The 12,492-nt window shown below is 40.7% G+C and overlaps 1 protein-coding gene across 4 annotated transcripts in view; it reads left to right on the plus strand.

The window, feature by feature from the left end:
* Mast2 (microtubule associated serine/threonine kinase 2) overlaps positions 1-12,492 on the plus strand; it is a 126,380-nt gene that overhangs the window by 20,083 nt on the left and 93,805 nt on the right. For 3 of the 4 annotated variants that reach the window (XM_048351206.1, XM_048351208.1, XM_048351207.1), the window contains exon 3: positions 3,434-3,576. The exons of the other annotated variant lie outside the window; for it this stretch is intronic. In XM_048351206.1, coding sequence (XP_048207163.1) covers positions 3,434-3,576 — 143 coding nt within the window. The remainder of the gene's footprint in view (positions 1-3,433; positions 3,577-12,492) is intronic. 4 annotated transcript variants of the gene reach the window in all.

The following is a 12,492-nucleotide window of genomic DNA, read 5'->3' on the forward strand; positions in this document are numbered from 1 at the left end:
TCTGATACCTCTTTTAAATGTAGCCTCCTCTATGCTTATTATAGCCCATGCCTTTTTTTGCTCCTATCCTAGATTGAAACCTCCCTACTCCCATATTTTTGGAGAGGAGTGATGCTGGGATCAAATGAAGGGCCAGTCCTGGGGCTTGAACTCAGGGCCTGGGTGCTGTCCCTGAGCTCTTTTGTTCAAGGAGATCACTCTACCACTTTGGCCATAGTGCCATTTCTGGCTTTCTGATGATTAATTGGAGATAAAAGTCTCACAGACTTTCTTGCTGGGCTGGCTTTGAACTCTGACTCTCAGATCTCACTCTGCTGGGTAGCTAGAATTAAAGGCATGAGCCACTGGTACCCACCTGAATTTTTCTTTTTAAAGAGGTTAAATTTCGGGGCTGGGGATATGGCCTAGTGGCAAGAGTGCTTGCCTCCTATACATGAGGCCCTGGGTTCAATTCCCCAGCACCACATATACAGAAAACGGCCAGAAGTGGTGCTGTGGCTCAAGTGGCAGAGTGCTAGCCTTGAGCAAAAAGAAGCCAGGGACAATGCTCAGGCCCTGAGTCCAAGCCCCAGGACTGGCCAAAAATTAAAAAAAAAAAAAAAGGTAAAATAGACTAGTTATAAAAATGTTGAAGACTTGAAGAATTCTTTTTTGCTTTTGAGCTATGTGTGTGATTTTGAGACAAGATCTCAAAGGCTAAGCTGGCTTCAAACTTGATATGTAGCCCAGACTGACCTCATGCTTTTGAACTTTCTGCCTCAGTCTCCAGAATATATGACTCATAAGTATGTACCACCATACCAAGTGTAGTCTTCTTTTTTTTTTTTTTTGGCCAGTCCTGGGCCTTGGACTCAGGGCCTGAGCACTGTCCCTGGCTTCTTCCCGCTCAAGGCTAGCACTCTGCCACTTGAGCCACAGCGCCGCTTCTGGCCGTTTTCTGTATATGTGGTGCTGGGGAATCGAACCTAGGGCCTTGTTTATCCGAGGCAGGCACTCTTGCCACTAGGCTATATCCCCAGCCCCCCTTTTTTTTTTTGGCCAGTCTTGGAGCTTGAACTCAGGGCCTGAGCATTGTCCCTGGCTTCTTTTTGCTTAAGGCTAACACTCTACCTCTTGAACCACAGCGCCTCTTCCAGCCTTTTCTGTTTACGTGGTACTAAGGAATCAAACCCAGGGTTTCATGCGTGCTAGGCAGGCACTCTACCACTAAGCCACATTCCCAACCCCGTGGTTTTTTTCTTTTTTGTTTTTGCTAGTCTTGGGGCTTGAACTCAGGGCCTGGACACTGTCCCTGAGCTTCTTTTGCTCAAGGCTAGCATTCTACCTTTTGAGCCACAGTGACACTTGAGGCTTTTTATGTTTATGTGGTACTGAGGAGTCAAACCCAGGGCTTTATGAATCCTAGGCAAGCACTCTACCACTAAGCCACATTCCCAGCCCCACTTCTGGCTTTTTCTATATATGTAGTGCTGAGGAATCGAACCTAGGTCTTCATGTATGCAAGGCAAGCATTCTACCACTAGGTCACGTTCCCAGCCCTGAAGTGTAATCCTTTTACTGGTATAGGACTTGAACTCAAGGACCTTAGTTAGCTTAACTGGTTTGCTTACTCACAGCTGACACCCTACCACTTGAGCTGTGCCTCCTGCCTGGCTTTTTGCTTGTTATTTTGGAGATAGAGTCTTGGTGACTTGTATGTCCAACCTAGCTTTGAACCTTGATCTTCTCTATGTCTTAGCCTCTTGAATAGCTAGGATTTCAGATATGAACCACGGACACCCAATTAGTCATTCTTAATCTTTATTTTCTCTTACATCTTAGTTTTCTTTTTGTTTAGTTTTGTCAAATTTCTGTTCAAATAAGTCTGTTTTGCAAGTGCATTGTGTGACCAAAATTAGTTTGTTTTGTTTTTGTTGCCTGTCCTAGGGCATGGACTCAGGGCCTAAGCACTGTCCCTGGTTTCTTTTTGCTCATGGCTAGCACTCTACCTCTTGAGCCACAGCGCCACTTCCAGCTTTTTTCTGTATATGTGGTGCTGAGGAATCGAACCCAGGGCTTCATGTATACAAGGCAAGCACTTTACCACTAGGCCATATTCCCAGCCTTAAGTGACCAAAATTAAATTGAGAGACAAGGCATAATATTGAAGTTGAGTGTATGAATGGATATGAAAAGAATGGAAGGAGTTGAAGCCAGAAGTGATAGCCTGGATTTGGGGGGGGGGGGGGGGATTAGTTATTTGGTACCAGCCCTAGGGCTTGAACTCAAGGCTGTTCTTGAGCTTTTTTTTTTTTTTTCCCCTCAAGACAAGCACTCTACCACTTTAGCCACTTCTAGCCTTGTAGTGATTATTTGGAGATAGTGCCTTAGAGACTTTTTTGCCTGGGCTGGCTTCACATCACAATCCTTAGATCTCATGATTATTTATTTGAGCCACTGGTGCTCAGCTTATTTTTAAACTTCATTACTGTTTGTTTTTTTGTTTTGTTTTTTGCCAGTCCTGGGCCTTGAAATCAGGGTCTGTCCCTGGCTTCTTTTTGCTCAAGGCTAGCTCTTTACCACTTGAGCCACAGTGCCATTTCTGGCCTTTTCTGTGGTGCTAAGGAATCGAACCTAGGGCTTCATGTATACGAGGCAAGCACTCTTGCTACTAGTCCATATTCCCAGCTCCTATTACTATTTTTTGATATTAGTTTCTAACCTTAATTTTTTTTTGCTGCGATGGGTTTTGAACCCAGTCTTATGCTTGCTAGGCAGGTGGTCTACCACTTGAGACACCTCCAGGTATGGGGAATTTTTATTAGAATATCATAATGTTTATCTTAATTCTTTAAATATTGGGGAAGTGGCATAGATACATTTATTTTGGTTAGATCACCAGTAGTGTGCATACATGTGAAGAAGAGATGGAACTTGTACCTAGAAAGTCACTATAGTTCTAGATGCCTTGTCTTTTTCACTGACTTTGATGTCTCTGTGTGAGATGAAGGCCATCAGTAAATCTGACTAAACACATGGAGTCTGGTAAGAGCAGTATAGCTAAAGTGTTGCCTTCTAAACTCCTACGGTGAGACTTGTCAAGGAGTATTTGTTTACATCAGTACTTTTGCACTGAGTTGGTAAGAAACTAGGTAGTCTAGAAGGGATTGGAAAACAGACTGCTAGACTGGGCTTCAGGCTGGGAAGGCTGTTATAATGATGAATATTACAGAAAACTGGAAATAGTCAACTCATTTTGATATCTAACTTAAAATTCTCATCACAACCAAGACATTTAGAACTTGTAAAGGCTATAGATTCTAAAATGGATAAGGAAGAACTTTACCTTGGTTGTATCAACATGATTATGCCAATTTGACATCATTGCATTTGTTTCATCATTCACTCATGAACGAATAATTAAATGTATGTTTTCTGACTCTTGTGTTTGAAGGTAAGCAGCTACTCCCTTTGTCCAGCAGTGTACACAGCAGTGTGGGACAGGCCTCTTGGCAGTCTTCAGGAGAAGCATCAAACCTTGTTCGGATGAGAAACCAATCCCTTGGACAGTCTGCACCTTCTCTCACTGCTGGCTTGGTAAGATAGTAAAATGATGGCTTGCTGTGGGAACAAATTCTTTATTTTCATTTGTCATTGCCAGGTCTGTTATTTTTCTTTGTATATTAAATCATCTTTAGATTACTTCTATGACAGTACAGTATGAATAGCTATTATTGAATAGCTATTACTGTTGAGGGAGAAAAAAATTATACATTAATCTCATTTCAAAGTCTTTTAATGGATCTTACCCTATTCAAACTAGCCAATTATGAGCAGATTGTAAACTTCATGAATCTGAGCAGAGGAACAGGGTCTGCTGCATTATAGGGATAAACAGGAGAACTGCCTGCCTGCTCTGTGTGATTGCCAGATTTTTGGCTGATGGCAAGCCCATTTTGGCTTGCTGAGACAAGAAAAAAAAATTACACAGGTTCAGTATAGAGGCAAGTATTTTTCTGCAATTTCTTCAATCTACTAGGGCTTGAACTCATGGCCTCTTGCTCATTGTTTGCTCACCTCTGGTGCTCTACCACTTCAGCCATGTCTCCAACACGGCTTTTTGCTTGTTAATTGAGATGAATTTTTTGTTTTGTTTTTTTGCCAGTCTGGGGCTTGAACTCAGGGCCTGAGCACTCCTGGTTCTTTTTGCTCAAGGTTAGCATTCTACCACTTGAGCCACAGTGCCACTTCTGGCTTTTTCTATATATATGGTGCCGAGGAATTGAATCCAGCGTTTCATGTGTACGAAGTGAACACTTTTCCACTAGGCCATATTCCCTTGAGATGAATTTTGTAGAACATTTTACCTGGGCTGCCTTTTTTTTTTGGCCAGTCCTGGGCCTTGAACTCAGGGCCTGAGCATTGCCCCTGGCTTCTTTTTGCTCAAGGCCAGCACTCTACCACTTGAGTCACAGCACCACTTCTAGCTTTTTTTCTGTATATGTGGTGCTGAGGAATCGAACCCAGGGCCTAGCACTTTACCACTAGGCCATATTCCCAGCCCCTCCCCTCCAATATTTTTTTTATAGGTAGTTTGTTTAATTTTGTCTGCAGAAACCTTGGACTTGGAGTGCCATCTGTATTCCTAAACTATGTTCTTATTTATAGTCTATTGATATAAAATTTTTATGATTCAATTTATCCATTTGAAGTGTTCAATTCTGTTGTCTTAAAATGCTTCTCAGATTTGTGCAGTCATCACTTCAGTCAAGTTCAGAATATTTTCTTGACTTTAGAAATAAACATTACCTGGGTACTGGTGGCTCACACTGATAATCCTAGCTACTCAGGAGATCTGAGTAACTTAAAGCCATAGATTCAAAGCTATCCCTGGTGGTAAATTCTGTGACACTCTTTATTTCCAGTTACTCACCAAAAAGCTGGATGTGGATTTGTGACTCAAGTGGGTGAGTCCTAGCCTTGAGCAAAAAAACTCTGAGACAGTGCCCAGGCCCTGAGTTCAAGCCCAAGCCCCAGGGCCAGCAAAAGAGAAAAAGTAAAGAAAGAAAAAGAGAGAGTGGGGGGGGGGGAGGAGGAGAAAGACCTTGCAAAATCTTAGTGTAGTAGTACATTTTTGTAATCTTAGAACTCGGGATGCTGAGGCAGTAGGATCAAAAGTCCAAGGCCAGCCTGGGCTACATAGCAAGTTCCAGATTTGATCCTGTCTCAGAAAAAAGGAAACTTTGTAGACTCTCATCGTCTAGCCTCTAAAGTAATCACAAATCTGTAGATTTGCTTATCCTGAATACGGAACATTCAAAGTTGAATCTTATAATAATATAGTCTTTTATGACTAGCTTTCACTTACTAATTTTTTCAAGATTCATTCATGTTGGTTATATCAATATTTAATTTCCTTTTATTGCTAAATATTCTTTTATATAAGTGTAACACATTTTGTTGTCTACCAGTTGAAAGACATTTGGGTTGTTTCTACCTCTTATCTATTATTAATAATGCTGTTACACTAATGCTTAGATACATATCTAGGAGTAATATTGCTGAATTATGACTATGTTTGGTCATTTGAAGAAATTTATTTTACTATTATTTTTAGTTTATTGTCAAAGTGGTGTACAGAGGGGTTATAGTTTCATACGTAAGGCAGTGAGTACATTTCTTTTTTTATTTTTTAAAATTTTATTATTTTTTTTTATTTGTTTTGTTTTTGTGGCCAGTCCTGGGGCGTGGACTCAGGGCCTAAGCACTGTCCCTGGCTTCTTTTTGCTCAAGGCTAGCACTCTACCACTTGAGCCACAGCTCCACTTCCAACTTTTTTCTCTATATATGTGGTGCTGAGGAATCGAACCCAGGGCTTCATGCAAGCACTTTACCACTAGGCCATATTCCCAGCCCCAGTGAGTACATTTCTTATCAAACTTTTTGCCTCTTCCCTCATTTTTCTACCACCTTCCCTCATCCCTTTAATCAGTATTTGTATCAAAGAGTTTCAATTCTACAAATTAAGAGTACAATACATTGTGGTTGATGTCATCCCTTCCATTATTCTCCCCCTTCTTTCCCCATCCCATCCCTATCCTCAAGTTATGTTGTTCAATTTTTACATAACATGTTGAATATAATGGTTGTATTTGCTCATTATTCCTCTCCATCTCTATGCCCCTTTCCCTTGCACTCCTCCTGCTGAAAATGTTTCACTTCCTGGGATTCATTTTGTTAACTAGTTTGTTAGTTGTTCAGAGGAGTTATTAAATTGGATTTCTCCCCTAAGTATATTATTTATTCAATTTGTGTAAAAATTATCATGTATGTTTACATTTTCAGATCTAGTTTCCACATATGAGACAAAACATGCACTGTTTGTCACTTTGAGCCTTATTTTACTTAACATTTTTTTCTGTGTCCATCCATTTCCCTGCAAATGACATAATATTATTTCCGATAAATGAGTAAAATTCCATTGTACATGGCATTTGTATGTGTGTGTATGTTACATTTCCTTGATCCATTCATCTGTTGTTAGGCATCTGAGCTATTTTGGCTGCCATAAATAGTGCACCAATGGACAAGGATGTGCAAGACTGTATTCTGACTTTTAATATTCTGGGTAGATATCCTACAAGTGATATTGCTGGGTCATAGGGTAGTCATAAGATTAGATTTTTAGGAATTTCCAAATAATCTTCTAGTATAGGTACAATGGTTTACATTCTCAACATCAGTGTAATAGTCTCTCCTCCCCCATTTCCTGCCAACATTATTTGTTGTTTGTTTTTGTAATGATGACCAATCTTACTGGGTTCAGATGGAATCTCTATGTTATTTGGATTTGTATTTCCTTTATGGCCAGAAATATTGAGCATTTCCTTGTATTTATTAGCCATTCTTCTACTTTTGAGAAGCATCTATTTAGCTGGGTTGTTTAACAAAATCCTGTCTCGAGGGCTGGGAATATGGCCTAGTGGCAAGACTGCTTGCCTCGTATACATGAAGCCCTCGGTTCGATTCCCCAGCATCACATATACAGAAAATGGCCAGAAGTGGCGCTATGGCTCAAGTGGCACAGTGCTAGCCTTGAGCAAAAAGAAGCCAGGGACAGTGCTCAGGCCCTGAGTCCAAGCTGTAGGACTGGCCAAAAAAAAAAAAAAAAAAAAAATCCTGTCTCAAGCAACATCAATGAACAACTAAGGAAACAAAAGAACATGTATTCTGTCCCTGTATGAGTATTCTTTAACTTTTATTTTTTATTTTTTTGCTAGTCCTGGGCCTTGGACTCAGGGCCTGAGCACTGTCCCTGGCTTCTTTCTGCTCAAGGCTAGCACTCTGCCACTTGAGCCACAGCGCCACTTCTGGCCATTTTCTGTATATGTGGTGCTGAGGAATTGAACCCAGGGCTTCATGTATACAAGGCAAGCACTCTTGCCACTAGGCCATATTCCCAGCCCTTCTTTAACTTTTTTTTTTTTTTTTGGCCAGTCCTGGGCCTTGGACTCAGGGCCCGAGCACGGTCCCTGGCTTCTTCCCGCTCAAGGCTAAAGCACTCTGCCACTTGAGCCACAGCGCCGCTTCTGGCCGTTTTCTGTGTATGTGGTGCTGGGGAATCGAACCTAGGGCCTCGTGTGTCCGAGGCAGGCACTCTTGCCACTAGGCTATATATATCCCCAGCCCCTTCTTTAACTTTTAATTGTAGTGTTGGTTAGGGTTTTTCTTCTTTACTGATTTTCTTCTGCTTACTCTGTTAGTCGTCTGAAAGGATTTTGGAGTGTCAGGAGACATGTGCTTGTCTTTCATTTTTTCAGTTATGGTTTTTTGTTTTGTTTTGTTTTCTCCGGAATTTGGGCTTGAACTCAGGGTCTGGGCACTGAACCTTAACTTTTTCCACTCAAGGTTAGCCCACTGCCACTTGGCACAGCTCCACTTCTGGCTTTTTTGGTGGTTAATTGCAGGTAAGAGTTTTATGGATTTTCCTACCCAACTGTCTTTAAACCTTGATCCTCAGTTCTCAGCCTGTGAGTAGCTAGGATTACAAAGACTTGAGGCTCTGGCACCCAGCCTAGTTCCTGATTTTCCAGTCTTGTGTTTGTACTTCACCCCTAGCAGTTCTTACAGGGAAATCCATTTGTGTTTCAGACACAGAACTTATACTAGAATTTAATAATAGAATGCTTAGTTGATATATAGGATTTAAATTATGTCACTGTTTGGATTAAAAGCATTCTTGCCTTTTTGGGTATGCCTGTGGAATGTGCATGCTTTTAGTAATTAAAAGTTTTTTATCTTTAAAAACAATAGGGAAAACATATATTCTAAAAGGGAACACAAAGAATTATAGAAGTAGTTTTCTGCTTTTGAAAGTTGGGAAATTTTTTTGTTTTTATGGTATAAAATTTCTGTGTTTTTTTTCTATTCGTGATTGCATTTTTTTTTTTTTGCCTAGGTTTTAAAAAAAATGTCAGGGCTGGGGATATAGCCTAGCGGCAAGAGTGCCTGCCTCGGATACACGAGGCCCTAGGTTCGATTCCCCAGCACCACATATACAGAAAACGGCCAGAAGCGGCGCTGTGGCTCAAGTGGCAGAGTGCTAGCCTTGAGCGGGAAGAAGCCAGGGACAGTGCTCAGGCCCTGAGTCCAAGGCCCAGGACTGGCAAAAAAAAAAAAATAAAAAAAAAAAAATAAAAAAAATGTCAGATATTTTTGTAGCTTCCTCTCATTCCCTTTCTTCCATTTGGCCTCTCCTAATTTTCAGCCCCACTGGAAATGAATTACTTGACCTGAGGGACTGAATTTGCTCCTAGCATACAAAATTAATGGATTATTTTTCACAAGGCACAAAACCTCAAACAAAAAAGAATCTCTCAGATATATGGGTATCTTGCCGATAATGGGAAGTACATTTATAGGGAGACAATAAAACGAAAATATAAGAATCTAAGCTTGTTTATGTAATTTTGGAACAACTATAGACTCGGGAAGTTGCAGAAATGGCACATAGAATTCCATGAACTCCTCACTCCATTTTCCCCATGTCATCTTATATAACTATTGTGGTATCATTGAGGATACCTAATTTGTGGAACAAATGATGAAAGATTACTGTTAAAAATAGTGATCTAGCTTTCTGTGAGATTATAAAAATGTATGTAAATTATAAAAAATGATTCCTGTGGATTATCAGGAAAATCACTATGTCTTTATCCTGATGAGTTTGTTTCATATAAAAAGCTTTTTTATTTAGAAAGACTTTTACTTAATTGAATCACCAAAGAATCTTTGTTGGGAAACTGTAGGTTCTAGTTTCTGTACTTTGTTCCAGTGTGTAGCCACCCTGAACTGGGGGAAGTCTCTCTCAGACTGCCTTGGTATTTAGGTTTTTAAACAAAAATTAGTCCTTTCCTGGTCCTTTGGTTTGTTTAGTGGGTAAAGATCCTTGTAGTTTTCCATGTAGGCTTAGTTATAAAGTATTTTACTTATTTTCAAATGCATGAAAGGTGAATTTGTTTTTAGACAATGCATACATGCAAATGATTCTGAGATTTATGCACTTAATTTTATTATTTCTGTAGATAGTCTCTTTTTAATCTAGTCATTGCCAAACAATCCTCTCAATATTAAATTAGCATATAGTAGAAAGGTTTCTGGGAGAGAGCAAGAGAAAGAGTGATATCATTCAAAAAGAAATGTATTTATGCCTGTGCCGGTGACTCATGCCTGTAATCCTAGCTGCTCAGGAAGCTGAGACCTGAGGATTGGGGTTCAAAGCCAGCCTGGTTGAGAAAGTCTGTGAAGTTCTTATCTCCAATTCACTACCAGAAAACCAGAAGTGGCACTGTGGCTCAAGTGGGTAGAGCACTAGCCTTGAGCTGAATAGCTCAGGGACAGTGTCCAGGCTCAGAGTTTAAGCCCCATGACCGACAAACAAACAACAACAACAAAAGAAATGTACTCGTTAACTGACATGAGAAACTATAACCCCTTTGTATATCACCTTTATAATAATTAAAATAATTTTAAAAATTAGATTTACGACAGTGCTGCTTTACTCATGCTCTTTTGGGATAGGAAACCCTGTCCCACCTGTTGTGTTTAAAGCTGCATTTTGTAGCAAAAATATGGATTCAGGTTTCTACAATGCTGACCTGAACAGATTCTATCTCCTACCTGGATCTTAATTTATCTATTTATAAAATATGAGATTTCAGGTAAATTAGCACATTTTACTTATAAACAAATTTATTTCAAGCTAGATTCAATAACTGATCTATTAAGGTAATTTTTTTAGCTCTTTTATCTAAAACCTCTCCCCTGCTGCTGTATCCATTAACCCTTAAGCATTCTCCCTGTTTCACCTTAGATTTTGTCATCAAGAATAAATCTGGAAGCTGGCACTGGTGGCTCATACTTGTAATCTTAGCAACTCATGAGGCTGAGATTTGAGGATTGAGGTTCAAAAACAGTCCAGACAGGAAAGTCCATGAGGCTCTTATCTCCAATTAGACATCAGAAAACCAGAAGAGGCACTGTGGTTCAAAGTGGTAGAGTGTGAGAGAGCCTTGAGTGAAAAAGCTCAGGGAACAAGTGCTCAGGCCCTGAGTTCAAGCCCCATGGTTGACAAAGAAAAGATCTGTCCATTTTCCTGCCAATGTCTTTATTATTACCCAGCAACTATGTGGTCCTCCTCTATGTCCTGTCACAGTTACTGAACCTGATTATTATTTCTACTCTGCGTAAGTTCAGTGCCTTGTCATGCCTCTGAAGTGTTCTTACATAAAATTATAACTTTCTTTTTTTTTTTTTTTTTTTTGCCAGTCCTGGGGCTTGGACTCAGGGCCTGAGCACTGTCTTGGCTTCTTTTTTGCTCAAAGCGAGCACCACTTGAGCCATAGCACTACTTCTGGTTTTTTCTGTTTATGTGGTGCCAAGGGATCAAACCCAGGGCTTCATGAATGCAAAGCGAGCACTCTACCACTAAGCTATATTCCCAGCCCAAATCATAACTTTAGATAACCTCCGTCCTATAACCTTCATTTAATTCTTTTTTTTCCCCCCTCAGTCGTGGAACTTGAACTCAGGGCCTGGGCATTATCCCTGAGCTTCTTTTGCTAAAGGCTACCACTCTATCACTTGAGCCAAAGCGCCACTTCCAGCCTTTTCTGTTTATGTGTTACTGAGGATCGAACCCAGGGCTTCATGCATGCTAGACAATCACTCTACCACTAAACCACATTCACAGCCCCCATTAAGTTCCTAAAGCATAACAGTTCTCAGGCTTATCAGCACCTTTAAATGTCCTTCTATGTTTTTTCTCTCCTTTAATCTTTATTCTTTCTCCTTTTAAGGAGAGATTCCATGACTAATTAACTCACACTTTATAGAGATTATTCTAAATCTTTAGCCCCATGCTTTGGTCATTCCTTCTTTTCAATATGTCTGGTAAAACTTTTGTCTTTGTAACCTACTGAAGAAATTCACACAGTGGAGCAGATTATTACCCTATAAATTATGATGAATAATGTCAGTCTTAGTACTGCTCACCAATTTTCATCTTTGTCTTCCCCTCCCTCCTTTCCTCACTCCCTCTCTAGGTGAGTAATCCTTATCATCTCAATTCCAGTGATTGGCATAGTAATTATTGAATTAATAAATGAATTAAGAATTAGAGGGCTGGGGATATAGCCTAGCGGCAAGAGTGCCTGCCTCGGTATACCCGAGGCCCTAGGTTCGATTCCCCAGCACCACATATACAGAAAACGGACAGAAGCGGCGCTGTGGCTCAAGTGGCAGAGTGCTAGCCTTGAGCGGGAAGAAGCCAGGGACAGTGCTTAGGCCCTGAGTCCAAGGCCCAGGACTGGCCAAAAAAAAAAAAAAGAATTAGAGCCAGGGGGCTGGGGATATGGCCTAGTGGCAAGAGTGCTTGCCCCGTATACATGAGGCCCTGGGTTCAATTCCCCAGCACCACATATACAGAAAATGGCCAGAAGTGGCGCTGTGGCTTAAGTGGCAGAGTGCTAGCCTTGAGCAAAAAGAAGCCAGGGATAGTGCTCAGGCCCTGAGTCCAAGCCCCAGGACTGGCAAAAAAAAAAAGAAAAAGAAAAAGAAAAAGAATTAGAGCCAGGCACTGTGGCTCATTGCTGTAATACTAGCTACTCAGGAGGCTGAGATCTGAGGATCAAGGTTAGAAGCCAACCAGGGCAATAAAGTTCATGAGACTCTAATCTCCAGTTAACCACAAAAGCTGGAAGTGGAGCTGTGGCTCCAGTGGTAGGGAGCTAGCCTTGAGCAAAAAAGCTCAAGGACTCTACCCAGGCCCTGAGTTCAAGCACTAGGACTAGCACAAAAAAAAGTAAAAGAAAAATTAGAATTATGACTTTTTTATCTAAATAGCTTAGCAGAATATACTTTTTAAAAGTATTTCTATTGGGGCTGGGGATATTTTTGCCTCGCATACATGAAGCCCTGGGTTCAACTCCCCAGCACCACATATACAGAAAGCAG

The sequence above is a fragment of the Perognathus longimembris genome, chromosome 7 (assembly GCF_023159225.1).
Source record: "Perognathus longimembris pacificus isolate PPM17 chromosome 7, ASM2315922v1, whole genome shotgun sequence".
Taxonomy (NCBI): Eukaryota; Metazoa; Chordata; class Mammalia; order Rodentia; family Heteromyidae; genus Perognathus; species Perognathus longimembris.